Here is a 20,797-nt window from a genome sequence, read left to right as displayed (position 1 = left end):
CAAGCATGAAAGGCTTCTATCCCGAACTCAGTTGGAAAAGCAGCCATGCATTGACAAAAAGAAGAAAAGTAATAATAAAAAATACCGTGACGTTCTGAGATTTTGAACGCATGATGGACCAACAAAGATATTCCTCACTTAGAGACAGTGCATTGCATGCCGCCTACTCCACATTGTTTTCTTCGGTCTCTTTCAGGTTCCCCTAACAAACTGTATGAGCAAAAAGGTGAGCCGACTGGACAACGGTGTGTAAAGCAGGACAGAAACAGAGGGAGAGTCAGGAGATTAAATCGGTGCGCTGGCTGCTCGACTACTTCTGTAGATCTAAGGAGGGTTAAGAGATTAAAAGACACGCTTAAGCACATTATCAACAAACACTTCCTTTATTACAAGGGAACGTACAGAAAAGCCACGCGAATCGACAGTTTCCAGAAAACAGGAAACTTCAATAACACTAATGGAAACTCCAGAACGAACATTGAATATAAATTTCTTTTTTTCTTTTTAACCTAACAGTCGAAAGTGCAGAAATTGCTGGGGTCCAGAAGGTATTCCTATAATACAAGTTCAGTTGTGGGAGTGTTTCTACAGGTACGGGCCCCAGCCCAAATACATCTGACAGAGCAGTTTGTCATCGGTGGCTTCTTGGATGAGGTAGTGCACGTGTCCCTCTATTGACAGAGGCAGACCCAGCACTTTATTCCTGCTCTTTATCACACCTTGCAGACGCTGCTCGATGTCACACACGTGCGTTTTAGCCTAGCAGAGAGGGATGTGGAAACATAAAGAATATTAAGTGATTGCATAACGTCATTATAAAAACATGACATGTATCGGTAATGTTAGACACTGCCCTGTTTGCTTGTAGGCAGAATTAAAGAAAGATACATACCTTTTCATTAACTATCTCCCCTGTCTCATTAGCCTGGGTTTTTGATAGTCCTTTGCCTTGTTTGCTCCACTCCACCAGAGGGTCATGAAGGAAGGTCTTAAGCACACTTGAAGGGGAAATGAAAAACAAGCACACTGATTGTTAAAAACATACTACATACTCTAAATGGGTACAGGTATGAAAAAACGTTACCATTTGATAATCAGAATTGGACTTTTGGAGTCTACCTCATGAGTGGCTCTCTCTGGTCTCTCATGAGTCTTAATGTGACCTCACAGGCCTGTCGAAAAAGCCCCTCAGTACCCATGGGCCCCATAGCGTGGACCATGTTTTGGGTCAGGCGGAAGGGAACCACCTCCGGGACGTCAAATGTCTCCCCCTAGTGGAGAGAAAGAGACGTGCATGAGATAATATCAGGGAAAAATGATTTTTTTTAATGATTTCAATTGAAACAATACATATTTTTTTCTGAAAATAATAGATTTTTTAAATACAAGTTGGGACAAAGATAAAACCTTATTGAAGAGGCAGTTGAAGTCAACGTGAACACATTCCCCAGTGAAGGAGTCAAAGAGGATGTTTTCTCCGTGGCGATCTCCCAGGCCGAGGATGTAGCCAACCATGGACATCACAGCAGTGGAGCGGCAGTATGCAGAGCGACTGCTGTACCTGTGAACGCACACGCGCACAAAAGAAAACAAACAGAAAAAGTTAAACGGCTTCTACACATTCAAATGAGATGATTGGAATTGCTTGTGGCGATTTGGAGAATTGCAGCATACCATGATGTGGGGTCAGCGAACGTCCGGAGGAACCACTCATGGAAGACGGGGAGATGTCGTGCACACAGAACCTCCTTGTGGATTCGTAGCTTTTCCTCAAACGGAGCAGTCTTCGGTAAAATAAGCTTCCTCAGCTCTTTACCTGATAGGTAGATCCCTTCAAAACAAAGACGTGACCAATGAAATCATTTCGCCACATTTAACGGCTTATCTCCGCTTCCATTTATAGGCCTTACATTACAAACCTACCTCTCTCTTTGTACAGCTTGGTGAGAATGTGTCGCAGTCCTGCCGTGTTGTTGACCCATTCGATGATGCCGCACTCCTCGTTGAGGGGAATCACAGCGTAGGTGCGGATGTGCAGCTCCCTCCGCCTCGACTCAGCGTCTTTACGTAGGCACTACACACACAGGAAGCATGAAAAGACTGATGAGGCAGCGCTTTTTACACCTTCTTGAGAATACTTTATACAGGTATATATATTGTGCTGGGATTTAAGCAACAGTTCTGCACTTGATCTAATCTTTATGGTTTTAAACTGTTCCATTCATAGTACCAAAGAGAAGCGCTGATTAATATTTATGGGAGTTTTGAGGACGAAACTCCACATGGAGAAATATGTTGCAACTTTTTTTCACCTGTCTTCACATAGATAAGGAGGGCAGATTATTATCTCTTAGGACATCAGTAGTGTAAGTTCATATCGGTGCAGTAAACCAGTAATGCAGTTTATAATCATCTGAGTCGAACAATGCGTGCACCTTGTTGATAAGGCAGTTGAACTCCATGAGCCTGCAGTCTTTCCTCAGATCATCTTTAGGTTTACACATCATGGTGTAGCTTCGACCATCTGAGCCCTTCAGACTGATCTTCTTTGGCTTCTGTAAGGAGGCCAAAATCTCCACCTGTACAAACGCACATGGGGTCACAGGAATCTTACCACTTCGAGATAGTTTTTCTGTAAACACGCTCCTGGCGAAAGACTTGGTGAGATGGACTGCACGACTCGAGGCCCCTTTTTCCCCCCACTTACAATGTCTTCAAAGCCATCCAGGTACGCCCAGTGTCCCGGGAAGGCGTCGTGCTTCGTGTTTGCCCCGCTGGTGGAGGGCAACGTCGGGATGAGGACGGACTGCAGCGGGATCAGGATCTGGCTGAAGGTCGGCTCCTCCACCAGGCGTTTCAGCTGCTTGAAGTGAACGCTCATACTGAGGGTGGTGCTGTTACCGTCCACCTGTAAGACACAATCAGAAAGCTTTGTGGCTGCCCAACATTAGTGCTTTTGCCTTCTCCCAACACCTGCGATTCCGTTTTTTTTCCTAACGGTAATAATCAATTTTTAAATGAATTCTGTCTGCCAAATGGGTGCAATCAAAATATTGAGTTTTTAAAAAATACATCAATAGCTTTGTTTTAATTCTTTAGCTTCACATTGAATCTAATTTGGAATAAATAAGCATGTATCTAATAAAGAGCACCTTAAAACAGAATGTGATCACATACTTTATTAACTTTAAGAATGAATTCACACATGTATGCAGGGTTGATAGTCATTAATGATTGAAGATGAATGCACACGCTGGGAATTAGCATTGTGAATGAATGTATTAAACGTAACATGTGATTTCCAATTACAGGTTACATTCAGTGTCTCCCTGTGTGTGTGTGTGTACGTACCGGTTTGTTGCAGAGCTCCAGCAGCTTGTCAGTTAGCCTGTTGGCATCTCCGATAAATTTCTCCAGAGACTGTTTAAGGCTGATGGCTTTCTTAAGGATCTGATTGCAGCGGTTCATGCGCATGGGGTAAGATGACTGAAAAACAAACACAAACAAGAGTGCACATGGGACCTTGTTTTTTTTTTTTCTTTTCATTAAAGCAATGAAGCAATTTTAAGAGTGCTGACACAACATCTGTTCAAATAATGACACATTATCACCCAGGGGAAGAATGTTTAGATTTACATTTAAAGTTCAGGAAGAAAAAAAGGAGATATGGTACACGTAAGTTTGTAAAGACTAGAGAACATATATAGGATTATATAATAGCTATGGTATGCATGCAAACAGAAAAAGCTTAATGCAGCGTGCGAGTAAAAAAAGCCTCAGACTGTTACTGAGAAGCTAAAAAAAAAACAAAAACACACCAACCTTACAGACAGCGGTCATCAGCCACATAGCCTGTTGGGGGTATGCAAGGAACACTTTGGCCACGATGGTCATGAGAACAGTGAAGACCTCATCGCTGGAGTGACACACCCTGGAGATGAGCTGGGAGAAGGCGGTGAGGAACTGGTACGGTGCCAGAGAGGCACAGTGCTCACCGACCACCGTATTGATTTTACTCAGCTCCTGTCGCATCTGCCTGTCGGCTCGCCCAGCTGAGAAGTAGGAATACGCGTGCACGTCAAATTTGATGCGATATCCGTAAGTGAAAAGAGACAATAGAAAGTATTTGAATCCCCTCGGCCACCTACCTTTCTCACATTCACACACTTTTGCTCCAAAGTCCAACCAGAGAGACAGCATGCGCGGCATGGCCTGGTAGATGTACTGGTTTCCAAACTGCAGGGCTCTGACAGGGATTAATAATGTAAATATATTCTTCATTAGTAAACTAAAGAGTCAAGAATAACTGCAAAAAGCATTCGAGTGCAGGCTGAAAGGGGTCTTGATACGATCAGGAACAACTCACTTTCCGAAGTACGTGACGATGTACCGGATGAGATTTCCCTGCTTCTCCAGCTTGTTATCGGTCACCATTGGCATCACTTTGTCGTAGTACTTGGCGAGGTAAAAGTTTCCATCCTCCCACTCTGGCAAGAGGTTGGTCACATCCTAAAAAAAAAAAAATCCAATAAAATCACAGCATACTGCATACTCCTTTGAGGGATGGTGATAAAGAGGCCAGCATTTTCAGGGAATCCCTAACAACATCCTGGGTGAATTGCTGCTCTGCAAATTCCAACCATGAGTGGATCTTCAGAGTCTACTGTGCATGTATACTTTATTTCCAGAGGACAAAAGTGTTGATATGATGTAAAAACCTGCTGCATGTCCGATCAAACAAAAAAAGCTCATCAAGGCCGATACCTTGTATGCCTTCATGATGGCATTAGACTCAAAATTGGCCGTCTCTTCCATGAAGCGTCCCACCAGCAGCATGGCTTTGCCTTTAGTCTGCAGGTTGCGAGGGTCCGTCAGGGGCTGATCGTCAGGGAAACACTGGGTCACGCCCTTCTGCAGAACGATCAAGGCCTGGTGGACATCGCCCTGATCACAGACACACAGAGGAGCTTGTTAGCTTTGCTTTGTCTCTGTATGTCTGTATGATAACCACATGTGAGCTGTGCAGAAGCACTACCACCCACAAGAGACCAAACAGCACCCTGGGGATGACCGTGCTGCATGCATACGATCAGCTTCAGGCTGCACACTGGATGGATTTACAGGCCAGCTGTACCTTAGACCACAGCCACTTGGCCTTCTCTGTGACCAGCTCAGCCAGGTGAGTATTATCAGCGTTCAGAAGAGCATTGAAGGCCGTCTGGTGGTGTCCTGCCTTTCTGGCCACTCGGGCACTCTGTAGCCAGCACTCCCCTACCAGCTCCTGACACCCATGCCTGCAGAGCACGAGTTCCATGACCAACTCAAAGATGTAATAGTGAGCGTTTGTGTTTATGTGTGTGCTTGCAGATGCTTCTACGTTCTTACTGCGGTCCGAGGCTGAACAGGGCACGGCGGAGTGCCAGGATTGGCTCTTTTGCTCTAAAGGAATTCTGCGTCATCTCCAGCCGCTCTGACAAATGGGGAGACAGCTGGCTGGCGCTAGAGGCAGGACCCTCTCCGTGTTTCCGCAGCTCAGTGAAAGTGTGCTCCAACTCACTGAGCATGTGGAGCCTAAACACACAGACGTTCTGCTTTTACAATCTCAAGTTACTGCTATTTAAAAAAAAGCCATGAAAATACAAAAAAAAACCAAAAAAACGAAAACACAGATTCCAACCACAGACCTGACAATATACTCGTATCCTCTCTGGTAGGTTCCGCACTCATAACTCGCAGCGGACAGAGGCACGACCTGCTCCTTCCTCACCAGCTTCAGCTTCTCGTAGAAAGTCTCAGCATCCTGCTTCTTGGCCGACAGCAGCAGCTGGCCGAGCCGCACGCCCCAGGTGCTCGACTGCTGGTCTGCAGACACAAAAACAGAAAAAGCAAAACTCTTCTCATTAAGTTTTGGTTTTTAAGCAGGCCGGTGGCGGAGAATTACAAACAGTTCAAGGTGGCGTTTTGGCTTTTAATGACCTGAACTCAAATAGTCTTCCAGCAGATCCCACTTTCCGAGCTTCCAGGCCGCCTCGACTCTGTACATATTCAGCTCCGACTTCCACTGGTGCCTAAACACAGTTCCATAAAGAGGGTTTGGCTTCAATCCAAAAACAACGTGAATGAGAATGCGATGAGCTTAAAACGCATGAGTCGAAGTGTATGTGTCTTACTTGTTGGCCAGTACTCCGTTCACCTGCGTGATGACCGTGGACAGCTGTCCCAGGCCGAGCATAGAGGTCATCACTCCATGATAGTGACCGATCTGGAAAATCATTTCGAAATATTTCAACAGTTTGCTAGATTATAGACATTTCATGGGGAATTACAGTATGAAGAGCACAAGCAGCACTGGGGTAAAACATGGTGCTGTTAAATTGTATAAAATGATGCAAAAGAGGTCGTGACCTGGTCTGACTCCAGCTGAATGGCCCGGTCGTAGCAGGCCGTGGCGTCTCTGAGCAGGCCGATGCTCTCGTGCTCAAGTATCTGTTCCCGTAGTGACGGTTCCTCCCTCCTCAGGGCGTTGACCCCCCTCACGCCGTCAGGCTCGTGCATTGCAGCGTACAGCGTCTGCGACAGCCAGTCATGCATCAGATTTCAAAGATGCATCGTTCCCCACGTCATAACTTTGACATTTTTTTTTAACAAAATTGGTTACAGTCAGTCTGACCTGCAGGAAGGTGAGATGGTCCTGGATGTTCTCCTTATTTTCTAGGATGTAAGCTTCAAAGTGCATGAGGGCACGAGTGTACGCTTTGGATCGCAGAGAAGCTTTGGCCAGAACGTCCTGTGGAATGCCCTTCAGGAAGGCCACCACGCGTTGATAATCCCCACTTTCTGCAATCATAACAATTCAGCTTTTATCTTCAACGCTGTCAAACCATGGAGGTTAGTGAACGACAAGGAGGAATGCATTGACATGTAGCTGTAAAAACTGTAATATCAAATCTATCCTCAATATCCTAAATGTTACTGTAATCTAACAGCAGCAATTCCACAGACTAAAGATTTTATTTTCGCTAAACTGTCGGTGTCTAACAGAGCCTTTTTCAAACTGATATTAAAAAGTTAAAATGCTAATGCTTATTCAGAACAACTCATTGCTACAAATATTAAGAATAATGTGTCCCAGACCGTTGACTTTTGGTTTGGAGGCGAGGATGTGGCGGCTCCATTGTGTGAGGTGCGACAGCATGCTGAACACAGTCTGAGTGCTGAGCTGTGATAGGCTGGAGGCCGTCTCTTGGACGCTCCCACCTCCACGCTCATCGCCCTCTGTCAGCACTGCCAGCATCTCCTTTGTTACCTTTAAAAGAAAGAAAAAAAACACAGGAAAAAACAGCCAAACATAAAATAAACAGAACAACAACATGCCTGTTTTAATTAAGATTTGCGAGAGTAAGTGGCAGAGACACTATCCTCACCTCCTGTTGCTCCGCAGGTGTGCATCCCAGCAGCATGTAGTGCAGGATATGTGGCAGCAGGTAGATCGTGACCTTATAGTCATGTTTGATGATGAAGCTGCAGCATTTGAACACCTTGCTGGCCAGCTCATGCCTGACCTAGAGCACGGAGAAGTGATCATTCACGCTTCTGAAGAACGCTACGTTGTTGAAGAGGGGAAAACTTTGGCTGACCTTGCTGATCAGGTATCCAGCCCAGGTGGCTGACCAATCAGAAAACTTGCTGCCTCTGTTGCTGAGGTACACTGGCTTCTTTAGTTTAGACCAGTTCACCTCCTTCTGGCTGCTCTTATATCTGCAGGAAAGAAACAGGAAGTAAAGGCAAAATGGATGATATATTACATCGTGTAAATCACAAGACAGGAGTGTAATCGCGCAAGTCTACGGAGGTGTAAGCTTATACCTGCTGTTGAGGTGAGGCTCCAGGATTTCTTGGATCTGTTCTGGGAATCTCCTCCACAGACGACGACCCGGTGAGTCAGTTCTTCCCTCGTGACACTCAAATATAGACAGCAGTTCCTACGGCGCACGAATAAAAACACCCACACCAAACAAAATATAAGGAAAAATATATCAAAAAAAGAAAGAAAATAAAGTGCAAGTGTGTGCCCATAGCATAACGCGCATACCTGAATTGCATATGCAGCTGAGTCCTGGGCTCGCACATCATCGGCATAAGCCAGAAATGTTCTAGTCAACTCAGTCAGCAAATCGTAGGCAAAGTTAGGATCATCAACTCCGCTCTGCAACCAAGAAGAAAGCTACAGTTAACTTACCCTGCGTCAAAAAATGCATGTTACAAAGTGAGTTACATCTCACATTTTTAAAGAATCTTACTTTTAAAAAAAAAAACACTGGCACATTAAAGTTAGATTTATGTTGGTATATGTTCATGTAAAAAAAAGGCATGAAATGTATTTATTACAAATTACTTTTATCGCCACAATAAATCATCAGTAGCCACATTTAAAGCTAAACTCAAAGTTAAGCAGCCTACAAATTGAACGCTGATAATGAGATCAAAGGCTTTACCTGAAACTGGAAGGGTACCAAACTCATTTATAATTAAAATATAATGTAAACTTCATCTTAATGTAATATAACGCAAATTTTTTTTTGGTAAAATGATGGTAAAAACTCGCTAATCTTTAGCATTCTGGCCTTACTTACCACAAAGGTGTTGCGGTCACCGTGGGTGAGGGTGTGCGACAGGTCAAGGCGTCCAGGATCTACGGCCCCCAGCTCGCCCAGACATTCCCCACAGAGGAGCCTGGCCTCAGGGGACGAGTCCTGACAGCCTTTCAGCAGCACTGACACCAAGTTGGAGATGACCGGTTCCACCGCTTCACTCGCACAAACCTGCTGCAGCAGCCACTCCTGCAGCCCACAAATATTCACGAGATGTTCTAAAGAACTGTAGTGCATCTAAGAGAGCTGCAGCAGTAAACCTCAGGGTAAGAGTGTAGCTGAGCATCTGCTGTGGCCGGATTACTGCACAGTACGTGTTAAAGGGAGCATTCATCTACTTTCGGTTTACGTGGAAAAGAGCATTATTATCAGGATTCAGTAATACGTGTGAATATTTCACGTTGTTTTTTTATACGCGGCCATCCTTTCAAAGGCAGAGCCGTTACCTCACCGTACCACCAGTGTTTGTGTACCTGGTTGCTGTGCATCCTGTCCCTGAGGCTGGTCAGTGCGTGGATCCTTACGTCCACATTCTCATGCTGAACAGCTCTCATGGAGAGCTGCAGCGCTGCAGCTAAATCACTGCTGCTGGCTGTCAGCTAGAAGGAAAAAAGAAAAACCACACTTGATTTATCGTCTTTCATCGTTATCAAACTGATTTTGTCACCCTTTGTTTTCCCCTTCATCATTGTGACCTTCATGCAGACCTTTTTGTAATCTTGCAGAACTGTGTGAATGTCCTTCAGCTCAGGATGGTCCGGCAGAAAGTAGATCTCATGAAGATAGTCTTTAACTTCCTCCCTGTGAAGATTGATAGAAGGGGAGAGTCACAGCGGTGTCTAAAGTGCTGTACAGTTTTACAGTCGGCAACTGGACAAAAACAGATGACTGAAGAAAATACAGATGAATTTTACACCGGAGAAGCTTTTGTGTTTTTTTTTTTTCTAAGTGTGAATTTGTCTTCTTGAGCTTCACCTGTTGTCCAGGATGAGGAAGCGGATGATAGCGGCAGTTTCTTTGGGCTGCAGTGGGATCAAGGGGAGTGACGCGACGATAACGTGACTCAGCAGAGGGCCGAGGTGTGACGGCTCCACACTCCTCACAAAACACTCCCACGTCCTTTTCAAAGGAAACAAAAACAAAAGATTTTTGATACACATTTTAAAAAGGTCACATGACTGAGAGGTAGCTCGGACGGGACTTTTTTTTTCCCCTTAAAGAAGTGCGTGGGTGTGCGTTTGCTCACTGGCAGCAAAGCAGTGGGAAATCCTCTCTGTAACGGAGACCGATGCGGAGCGTCGTCATCATCTTCACTCTGACAGAGCTGATGTGTTTGGGGCCCATCAGTCGCATCAGAGCCATCACGCTCGTCAGTGCCTGCACAGAGAACAGGCAGAGGCTCCCTTATTAGGCTGAAATAGATTTTAACTTCAAAATTTCAAAAACGGCCGTTTAATACGGTAAACAAATTTGACTCGCCAACTTCTTGCGGTCCTTTTCTCCTGCACTAGAGCTGAGCAGCTGCATGTTGAAAAAGGCGAGAATCCCCAGCAGCTTCGGCTGCAAGTAGTCAGCCTAGAAAGCGGCGATGGCATAAAGATTCTCTTTGCATTGATGAACTTAATGCGTGTTTCAAATGTGTCAAATTAGAGAAATGCTCACTTGTCAGAAAATCTAAAAGAAAAAAGAACAACAAAAAAAATATATAAAAAAGCAGAGAGCTGATAATATGATATGCACCATGCGTTCTGGGGTGGTGATGTCTCTGGGACCCTGGTACGGATCATCATTGGACGCAAAGGCGGCCAGGATCGCCAAACCGTTAAAAACCTGAAAACATTTTTTTCAACAAACACACGGACGCCAAATTTCAAACCACATATAATACAGTAATAGAATTTAAGCCGGTGATTAAAAAAATAAAATAAAATAAATACTGAAGGCGATTTAATCTGACCTGTTGGTAATGTTCTCCTAAACGCAGCAGCAGCTCGTTATGAAGACCCTGGAAGTCCTGCCGCAGCAGAGAGCCCAGCTCGATCTCTGTTTCACTCTGGGACAACGAGGGAAACGAGCATTAGCAGTTAGTCACGCTTAGATGAAGAAGACAAAACAATCCCACAATCCTTTTTCCTTAGAAATATGAAGTGTTGCTCAAAGACTGCATGTAAATGAGGGATGAGGTGGTCGTGACAGTACTCGCTGGTTTGTGGAGCGCGGTGGATTCAACTGCGAGTTCTGCTTGTAGTTTTCTACAAGAACATTTGGGAGCAAGTGGCGGACTGAACAACGCTGAAACATGCCAATCAAATGTAACACCCACTTTAAGGCCTTTCATTCGTCATTGTTATCTGTCGTTGATATAAAGTCTACACTTCAACACTGAAACACGAGGACTTTGGCTGTCGTTTGCTTGTGGAGGCTTGAAGAAACATCCAGAAAAAACCTCAAAAAGCGGTTCACCCTTCATTAATCCTATTGTGCTTTGTGCCGACTCATCAAAAGTAACATTCATGTTATACTCGAACAAGAGTGACTGGTGCAACTGCGCTTCGGTTTTAAGAAATATCGGCGTCTGTGACAGTTCCAATAGAAACTTTCCCAAAATTTGCAGACGGCAGCCCCAAGCAAGGTTATCAAATACCTGCAGGTAGTGAAAAGCTCGCTCCAGCTCCTCTTTGGTGCAGGAGCAGACCAGATGGCTGAAAATATACTTGAAGTTGTTGATGAGAATCTCTCTCCTGTTTGCCTTCAGTTCAATGGCCAGAGTACGAATGAGGGCGGAGCCTGTGGAGCTTGCCTTGGCTGCCAGGTAGGGCAGCAGCACCTGAAGGGTCCGCTGGATAAACAAAATGTGCAAGAAAAGGTAAACGCCCACAAAATATACGGAAAGGTACTCCACACAATACAGTCTCAATATACGACCACATGTACATGCAAATCTATTATCTACACTGTCTGTGGCGGCGGTTGCTTGTTCGACTGGGCTTACAGTGAGAAAGCGGTGGAGGTCTGGAAAGTCGAAAGCGTGCGCGATCTGAGCGAGGATGTCCAGAGCCAGCTCTCTCTGATTGGCCGATTCGCTGCCCTGATCGGGAGTACTCTGCAGGGCCGATGAATGGCGTGAATGAAGAGACTCCACCAGGAACTGAAAACACAAAAGATAAAAGATCAATAGCCAGAAAAGCATATAACGTTTTCCGCAAAACCAAAGGATCAAAATCAGCTGCACAGCAGACTGTATTCTCCAAACCTGCGTTTAAATTTCAGGCAAATGTATGTTTAGACTCCATGATGCAAGTATCTTTGATGCACTTTATTTTGTGTTTTTATTTTTAAAAAAATCATCAATTCCAAAAAAGGTTTGGATGCAGTGTAAACTGTAAATAAAAACAGAATACAAACTTCTTAAACCAAACATTGCATCTTATTCACAACAAAAGATATATAAAATGTTGGAAATGAGACATTTACTTCAGTGGCTATGGAACTGGCACCATTTGAAAAGGCACCATCCATGCTTGAAGTTTTATCATGTTTTGGAGCAACAATTGCACCCATCCAGATTACGTCTTTACCAGGGAAGGACTTGCATATTTCTGGAAGACAATGCTAAACTGCATACTGCATACATTACAGGTGCTGGACTGGCTTTCCTGAAGTCCAGACCTTTAAACTGAAAACAATTTGGTACATTGTGAAATTCAAAATACAACAAAGGAAACCCAGGACTGTTGAGTAGCTACAATCTTATAAACAGATAAAATAAGACAACATTCTAGACAACCTAAAGTGTGTATACATTTCCTTAAAACAATTAGCGTTGTTAAAGTCTTATTCAATCAAAGCAGCATTCGCAGGACATGTTTTTTTTATACCTGGCAAATGGGGTTCTTGTACTGACTGAAGAGAGTTTGCAGTTTTAAGCCTTTGGCACCAGCCAGTGCTCTGATCTGAGTGTAAGCAGCCACCGACACCAGGGAGGACTTGGACAGGAGACAGTGGAGCAGACGCAGCAGAGCAAACGACACCAAACTACCCTGAGATGCTCTGACAGAAGACGAGAGATCGATGGGATACATTTAACCAAGGCGGACTTGAACTTGACATTAATAAAAATGTGATGCTTTAAAGTAAATGTTTGAGGAATAAAAAAAAGATTTAGAACAGGATTTCACAAATTGTATGTATCCATTTACTTTTTATTTAAGATGATTATTATTAGCACAAAGGGCATTTATACCTTCCGATCTCTCCAGTGGTGAGGATGAGAGTGTTGCGCAGGTTGTCATCTCTGCTGATTTTAGCGTTGTTGAATGCCTCCTTAAGACGAGCAACCAGGAGCTGGAGTGGCGAAAAGAATCCCCCCATATATCATCAGCCTCTCCATTACGGCTCATAACCCCAAAAGATGCATGTACCACATCAATCAATGACAGCGACTTTTGAGTTTTACAACTGGAATTTTCTCACCTCATTCAGAATGCCTTGTTCTGAGTTTTTTGAGGTGTCCGTCAGCAGGAAACGCACCGATTGGCCGAAGCGTACTCTGACCACAGGATCTGAATCCTCAATGAGACCAATCAGAGCACAGAGAACTGCCCGGGAGTCACTGTCTCCACCAGTCAGATTCACATGCTGGCAGAGGTGAGGTAGCGATTCGAGGAATGCTGGGAGAGTGTAACACATGGCTGATGAAGATCACTGCCCTCTTTAAAAAAAACTTTAAGTCCAGCATCTTTTCTGTTGCTCTTATGTCGTTAAAACTCAGTTTAAGAAAAAAACAAATTAAACAAGTACCTTGTTTAACTCTGCTTGCAGCTTGTGGTCCGAGTAAAGGAAGAAAGGGTCTGACAACAGACGCCCTGAGGGATGGCACTGCTTTCCCAGCATGCTCTGTTGCAAGGCTGCAGTGAAGGCAGAGGACTTTGGGAAGGTCAGTGGACTCCGTGTGGAGGTCACTAAGCTTGGAGAGCTCCGACTGGATGCAGCTCAGCTGACCAACAATCCTGGCAAGCTCCATCCTCACCTGCTCCGATTTGTCCTCCAGCATGGAACTGAACAGAGCCGTCATACGAAATGTAATAATGACTTCATGGCAATGACAACGAAAACACCACAATTGTAAATTGCCTCTGTAGAGTTTACGCACAGCAGAGTAGTGCTGATGAGGTTGTGGTGCGACTTTCCCAGGTGGTGAAGAAGAACGGGGAACGCCCTCACAGATGCGGCTCTCACCACCGCGTCCCGACTCCGCAGCGCCTTCGCAAACACGCACACGCGCCATATCTCACACACACCGTGATGCAGAAAGGCCAGCAGCGACACGCAGTCTGCATGGACCTCAGGTGCTGAAAAGGCACGTACGGCTTGTTTTAAAAATCAACTAATTATCCCCACACCACAAATCTGAAATTGTTTGAACATTACCTACAGACATTGGATGCCGTCTTTAGACGGTTAGAATATTCAGCGTGAAGATGGAAATGCTGACTTCCCTGTTGTCAGAAATACTCACAATAACAAAAGCTGAGCCTTTGAGCCAAGCCAGGCAGCCAGGAGGGGAACCCTGCACTCTTATAAGCAGTCACAGACTTGTTCTCAGACACCCAAGGAAGAGACAGCAGAGCACACGCACGCCGGTGGAGTCCATCCACAATCTGGCTGTTTACTACACATACATGAAAAGATAATACGACTATAACTACACTGTTGTGATATAAATGCATTTTGGACCAGATATCTACCAGAAACTTTACAGTAAATACAGTCAATGAGGGAAAAGGTGAAATGACAAACAATATGTTTTAGTCATGACGTGGCTGAAAATAATTAAGGCAGCAAACTAAATTGGAACCATCTGAGCAAGCTTGCGCGTGTGTGCTTACATGTCAGGTAGAGGGTAGAGTCAAGGACCCTGACAGTGGTGTGAAGGGCAGACTGAAAGTAGTCCTGGTTAGAGACGGGCTCAGAGGCTCCTTCCAACACCGACTGACAGCTCTTCAACACCTTGACCAGAGTCTCAGTGGGAACCCAGCGGAGAGGGTACGAGGTACTGACAAACAAACCAAGAGGGACAGAGTGACTGAATCAGAATAAACCATTGATATCTATAAATGATGTGGCATTATTGGTGGATTACCGGATTGGGGAGGAGCAGAAGGCTGCGAGGTGGACGATGAGGGCCAGACCCCTGAGAGCAGACAGAGTCTGTGCGTTCTCCGGTTCGGGGGGGTCTGAGCTCAGAAGCGTCAGTAGCTCCTCCAGACGACCGTTCAACACGGCCCAAACCTCACTGCAAACACGCACGTCCACCTCACTTAAGAAGCACACACAATCATTTAAACATAAACCGTGCACAAGAAAATCTGCTCTACTTTACTCAATCTGATCTCTGTGGTCAAAATCCACAAGATTAGCTCATATCTTCTCGAGATAAAAAGCCTTCCACGCGGCTCTTGAACATAATTAAAACGACACAACTCTTTTTTTTCCACTGAAGGCAAGACAGTGTTAAGGAAATTTGTACAACAAAATACGACGTTTAGTCGTGATAATTTCTATTTAAGCCTGACAGTTTATGGTGGAGGGACATTGTTTACATTCACACTACTGCGAGTACAACACGTGCAACTGTGAAAAGAGAGATTCCTGAACACATTTTTTAAAAGCACTTAATATTAGTTCTTGCTCTCTCATTTCTAAGTTATTTTTTCATAACCTTTTGCAGCCTCATGTATTTTACACTTTGAAGTGATTCAGTGCACTGTCTGGTGTTTTTCAACCTATGATTCGGTCTACTGGGTTACCACCATGACAGTCGGAGTTGTGAATGCTTCTGAACTCACGCTGCTGATTTTTCTGTTGTTTCGACGACTGAACTGGTGACGGATTTGCGGGACTTCTTGGCAGGAGTCTCTCCATCTCCTGACATTTGTATCACCACAGCTGTCTCGGCCTTAAGAGCAGCTTGGAAAAACCCCTCGGCACACTGCAAAAGCACAGGCGCCGCAGATGTTGGAAGGAGGTTGAGAGTAAAGTAACAAACACTGTGAGGGTGAGAGAAATATTCTGAAGCACAAGTGATTCATACCTCAGCTTGATTTTCTGTCCCAACGGTGCACGCCAGAGTCCTGCAGACCTCGGTGACCCGCTGCCTCCTGAGCAAAGCAGCGCTCTCGGAAACCGGAGCAACAGACAGTGAGAAGCTGAACAGCAGGCAGAGAGATGCTGTAACTTCTGGTCCGAGCTTAATACACGCTCCCCCGAGAGCACAAACGCACTGAAACATCTGTGAGAGATATATGGACTCAAAGTCAGAGTGACGAACAGAGGACGACTGAAACGCGCAGCGGGTCAGGTGCAGCAGCTCTCCTTCATAGGGTTCCTTCTCAACTGTGTTTGCTGCAATAGTGTAGGAGTGCGTTTCCAGCAAATGGAAAAAGGCTGTGAAGAATTCGTGGCTCTGCATCTTAGGAAACCCCCGAAGCTCCACCAATTTTCTCAGCATCACCATGGAGAGCTTCTTCAGCCCGGTGTTGCCGTTGGCCATGATGGAGCATGCCGTCTCCCAGGCCACACTCAGGTCATGACAGGAGACAACTCCCCTCAGAGAGTCCGTTATGATGCCGATAGTCACAACAGTCAGTGACTCCAAGGCAGCAGGCGAGGAGAGTACGAGAGGAGAAGGGGTGAGATATGAGGAGGCGCGCAAGGCGGAGAAACTGAAGCTCTCGAGTGTTTGAGGCCATCGGTTCTGCGTGTGAATACCCAAACTGTGTCCTGGTCCTGTCATCGTAGTGATATGAGCGTATAGGATGTTGCTGAGGTCTTGGGCCAGACATATGAGCTCCTGAGTAAGGCAGCTGAAGATGAACGGCACCCTGACTCTCAGTGTGTGGAGCAAAGAGCACAACACAGCAGCAATGCGACTGTGAATGACATCGCAGCCTGGAGCAGCTGCCACACGAAGTAAACGCACCGTCACCCACTTACTGAAGTCTGAAATCAAGGGAGAAAAATGTGCTGAGACATTGACTTATTTCTACACATTTTTTTTTAAATCTCAGATGTTTTTTGTTAATATCACAGCTTTTCAAGATGTATTTCCTACCGGTGCAGCTCTGTGTGGTGTCTGGGAAGTCGGCAGGCTGGCAGTTGGGGTTTGCAAAAATTAGAGACGAAGATTTGACTATATGCTGCACAAAGTCTAACAGCATGACACACGCCGGCTCGGAGCTGGACTTCCTATTCAGCCCTAGAGCAACTGGAACAACAGACAAGTAATTTGCTTAACAAACTGGTTCAGAGCCAGGGGATCATGAATCTCTTCATAACTTACAAAATCAGAAGAAGTTTAGACAAATACACATTTCTGCGGAACATGTCGATGAGTTAATCTCTGCTTTTTGAGCATGAGTGACCCCCTGCAATCAGAGTTACTTCTTCTGCGGGTTTACAAATGTTTTAGAAACATCACAGATTAGTCAGTGACGCAAAAACAACATTATTGTAGATTCAGACATTAACCTGACACATTTCTGATCTGCCCGAGTCACATTAATGGGTAATAAAATGGCTTTATTTTGGTAGATATTTAAAAAAATATATACATGTATATATAAGCTTGATGTGATATGAGAGGAAAGTAAAGGAGACAAAATTCTATTCACGATTGATTTGTGATGCTGGGAAGTTCTGAGCATGTCCACTCAGCAGGCAAACTGAGGCTACTGAGCTCTGCAGCTTTCATTCATAAAAGGCCCACTACTCCACATTAAGTTCTGCTCTATGAGGAAAATGTTGAGAAGAAATCTAAAGCAGGAACTCCAAGGACCCATTTATTTTATCTCCAAAAACCTCTGTAGACAGGAAACTATGAACCTCTCCTGCCTATTAGTGTAGAAACAATAAATTCCCAACACAGTCTCCAACTTTGAATGTAACACCACAGCATTATAGAATATAGCTGCAGTTGTGGACAAACAAGTGAATCAGCTAAAGGGAGCTCTACATAGGATAAGCAAATATCCCTAATAATCCCTGACAGAACGGTGCAGGTGTTTTCAGCTGTTTGTTACTGTGACTTCCTCCTGTATGTGCTGCTAATTTTGACTTACCAACATCCACATCTGTCAGTATCCTGTCAATGAACTGGCAGAGGATCTGTCGGGGTTTCTGCACCGCCTGGTCGTACTCAGCAGCACTGGCACTACAGACACCAACATGGTGTTAACGTTACTTACAGGAACACGGTGCAACAAAGACTTCCATTAACTTCCGTAAGTAGTGGAGAAGAAAAGGTCAGTAACAAACTGTTAGCATCAAAGAGTTTAGCTAACTTTGGTCGGAAACTCACCTCGCCAGCTCCTGGAGAGCCGGTATCATTGCGGACATTTCAAGCCCCTCCATTTTTTTTTTCGTCGATTTATTGTGTTGCTGTTTAATAATGTCTAAATATGTTATAAGCGAGATGTGTCAGGTAATTTTAACCAGAACATATCTGCATCTACTGTCATTGAGTCGTTCGAAAACTTTCGCTCCAAAATGACGTTTTTGTTTTGCTACGGCATTCACCGAGGCCCAAAACACTGAAACACAAACTCTCTGTGCTTCGTTTCCAGATACTGCGCACAGTGTATTACGGTATTTTCATTATCCCTAAATATGTATATATATATATATATATATATATATGTATATATTTTTTTTTATTTAACAATCCTTAAATATATAGGATAATATATATATATTTATATGTTTGCTTGAATTAACATAAAACATCCCTATTTTTCCACAAAAGCTGTGAGGAAGACAAAAAAATAAGATAAATTAAACAAATTCCACAGAGGACTCAGTGATTTATTTAGAGATCTAAAATTCTCATTGAGCGGCATTGAGTGAGGTTAAATAAAGTAGATTTAACTATTCTAAATCAATGGGATGACAGTCAGGTGTAAAATAAGACCTTGTTACCTTAGACTGAATAGGATCGATCAAAGTTTGATCTCCACAACACACGTGGAAGTATATCCTAGTATTACCAAATAATTCATTCTTACTGGCCTGTAAAAGGTTACAAAACTATTTGCCAAGAGTTTTTATTGGTTTCTATTGGTTGACCACCTTCCAAAGTTGTTGACCAATAAATAGCTGTCCAAGAGTGTCTAGGAGGTCAAAACAGAATCCAGGGTAACTTCGAAGAAACTAAAAGCACCTCCCCCATTCGCTAATTTTGATGTTTATGAATCCACAGTTAGGGGAACACTAAATAACGTAATGCAAAGAGTTGTAAGGAGGAAGTCACACTTCTCCAAAAAGAACATTGAAGTCTGCAGTTTTCTATAAATCACGTTGGCAAGCCAGACAGCTGTTGGAAACATATTTTTTTTTATTGAAAGGCTGGAACAAAACAGAACTTTGTCAATTGAAAAAAAACCCACTGAGTTCCAGCAGAAAAAGCCTTTCTCAGTCTGTGCAACGTCATGGTCACAGTGTCTTGGTTTGGTTTAGTAATGCTGCCTAAAGGCTGTGATGGTTTTTCATTTATGATGAAGCAGTGAACTTGAAAAAATTTCTATGAATTCTAAGAAAAGAAAAGTCAGAGCATCTGTGTAAAACAAAGTATCAGGTGAAAGTGGGAAAAGCTGTGAGACTAAAGACATAGGAAAGTATTGATAGAATAAATTAATTTGTCTTTTTGAAGAAAAGTATGGCCTACATATCTAGGAACTAAAGTTAAATCAGATTGTATCAGTTTTGTCTTCTTTCTAGAGTTTTTTTGATCTTCAAGATTTCAGACACGTTTCAACTACTTATAACTTACAATTACAAAAGGCAATAGCCTTAATTACATCATATGCACTTCTGATAAAGGATGTCAAGAGTTAACCTACACATACACATTTAATAGATTCTCTTCGATAATTAAATAGCAATATTCATTGGACAACATTCACAGACGTTGTGAGAAGACACTTGTGTGTATGATTCAGTTTTCCCTCTGCTGCATCTCCTGATATTGCAGAGAAAGTAGTAAAAAAAACAGTAAAGTACTGTTAAATACAAAGCAGATACAATTTAGGTTTGATAAAATCATAGTTAAATAAATGCAGATGAGAAAAAAGATTTCCCATCTTTAGTTAACTCTCGCTGTTTTCAAAGAGACAGCAAAGATTGTTTTGTTCCGTCTGGCGAATGTACCAAGTGTGCAGGTCAAAGAAAAATAATTGCAATTGCATTTTGTTGTTGTTGCTTTTTCCCCCCAGAGTATCTTTTTCAGTATTTGGCTTTCTTCAAGCCAAATCCCATGAGGGCCGCAAACAGCGTCAGCACCATCTTAGGTTTTACCTCCACCAAATCATCCGGCAGAGCGTAGACACGAGCTCCGATCTTACGGGCCATTGAGATCGCATACCTGAGAGAAAAGCAGGAGGAGAAAGGAGTCAGGTGGCGATAGGAGAACAAGCATAAAGGTGCGTAAAACACTGTTCTCCTTTACTTGGCATTGTTGAGTTTATCCTCATCAATCATCCTTCCTTTCACGGCTTTCTTCACCATGTCCCACTTGACGGTGCCGGGAGCGAGGGCGTCGATCAGGTCAAGCACTGGCAGACTGGTGCTGATCAGATTGTCCTGCAAAGATCATGTAACAGTGGCAAACTTGGAGACGGCCTCAAGCTTTCTCAAATACAGCATGCTGTTACTCACATACCTTGAAGCTTTTGATCTGTGTGTCCTTTCGCTTCTCTTTCAGAGTGGTGTTGACCCAGTCCAGGATGATCTGATCTCCAACCTTCTCTCCATCGCCCAAATCTGACAAAACCATAACTGTGTATCTGAGGGACACACAAGGGACGGTTGTGAGACTCATACATCTTCCCCAAAACAATATAATTGCAGCGAATGACACATCTGTAGGTACCTCCTCATCAGCTGCCAGACAAGCGCCAGGGTGTGTATGACACTCCCCTGATTTATGTTTTCTCCTCCAACTCCAACAAGAGAGAAGTGAGCCACATCCCTGCTCAGCATCACAGCATAGTTACAGTTTTCCAGCTAGGATGAAAAGAGAGAATATAACACACATTTTATATTCAAACCATCATGCTTATTGTGTGAAAAAGAAATGCAGTTCTTTTGTGTCT

General features: G+C 43.9%; 1 protein-coding gene and 1 pseudogene across 1 annotated transcript; both read right to left on the bottom strand.

Moving 5' to 3' along the window:
* Positions 1-347: 347 nt before the first annotated feature.
* Positions 348-18,192, bottom strand: atr (ATR checkpoint kinase). Its single transcript, XM_075447989.1, has 48 exons — positions 18,010-18,192; positions 17,771-17,862; positions 16,765-16,917; positions 15,745-16,652; positions 15,500-15,642; positions 14,794-14,970; positions 14,540-14,706; positions 14,170-14,322; positions 13,804-14,002; positions 13,452-13,708; positions 13,125-13,321; positions 12,895-12,995; positions 12,530-12,701; positions 11,644-11,799; positions 11,296-11,490; positions 10,609-10,704; positions 10,392-10,481; positions 10,131-10,226; positions 9,898-10,028; positions 9,627-9,770; positions 9,359-9,452; positions 9,125-9,250; positions 8,634-8,840; positions 8,093-8,206; positions 7,867-7,982; positions 7,638-7,758; positions 7,425-7,562; positions 7,135-7,306; positions 6,671-6,837; positions 6,406-6,570; positions 6,171-6,262; positions 5,977-6,068; positions 5,685-5,862; positions 5,386-5,571; positions 5,135-5,294; positions 4,765-4,944; positions 4,367-4,509; positions 4,149-4,246; positions 3,823-4,052; positions 3,352-3,486; positions 2,708-2,908; positions 2,436-2,579; positions 1,924-2,074; positions 1,675-1,831; positions 1,408-1,561; positions 1,120-1,271; positions 893-998; positions 348-759 (listed from the first exon to the last, which is right to left on the bottom strand). Exons 1-48 carry the CDS (start codon positions 18,060-18,062, stop codon positions 586-588), a joined length of 7,833 nt encoding a protein of 2,610 aa, XP_075304104.1. The 5' UTR covers positions 18,063-18,192; the 3' UTR covers positions 348-585.
* A 1,223-nt stretch (positions 18,193-19,415) lies between these two features.
* The window catches only part of LOC142366720 (plastin-1-like), a 9,464-nt pseudogene continuing 8,082 nt past the window's right edge, over positions 19,416-20,797 (bottom strand).

Source organism: Odontesthes bonariensis, chromosome 17, assembly GCF_027942865.1.
Source record: "Odontesthes bonariensis isolate fOdoBon6 chromosome 17, fOdoBon6.hap1, whole genome shotgun sequence".
NCBI lineage: Eukaryota > Metazoa > Chordata > Actinopteri > Atheriniformes > Atherinopsidae > Odontesthes > Odontesthes bonariensis.
The sequence above is the reverse complement of the archived record's forward strand: the minus strand, read 5'-3'. Positions and strand labels throughout refer to the sequence as shown.

Excerpts from the sequence above, each read along its gene's own strand:
- atr (XM_075447989.1), bottom strand. The coding sequence starts at position 18,062 with ATGGAGGGGCTTGAAATGTCCGCAATGATACCGGCTCTCCAGGAGCTG. Across the intron at positions 14,323-14,539 it reads CTCTACCCTCTACCTGACAT|TAAACAGCCAGATTGTGGAT; the intron begins GTAAGCACACAC and ends ATGTATGTGTAG. Across the intron at positions 2,909-3,351 it reads TGGAGCTCTGCAACAAACCG|GTGGACGGTAACAGCACCAC; the intron begins GTACGTACACAC and ends TGTGTCTTACAG.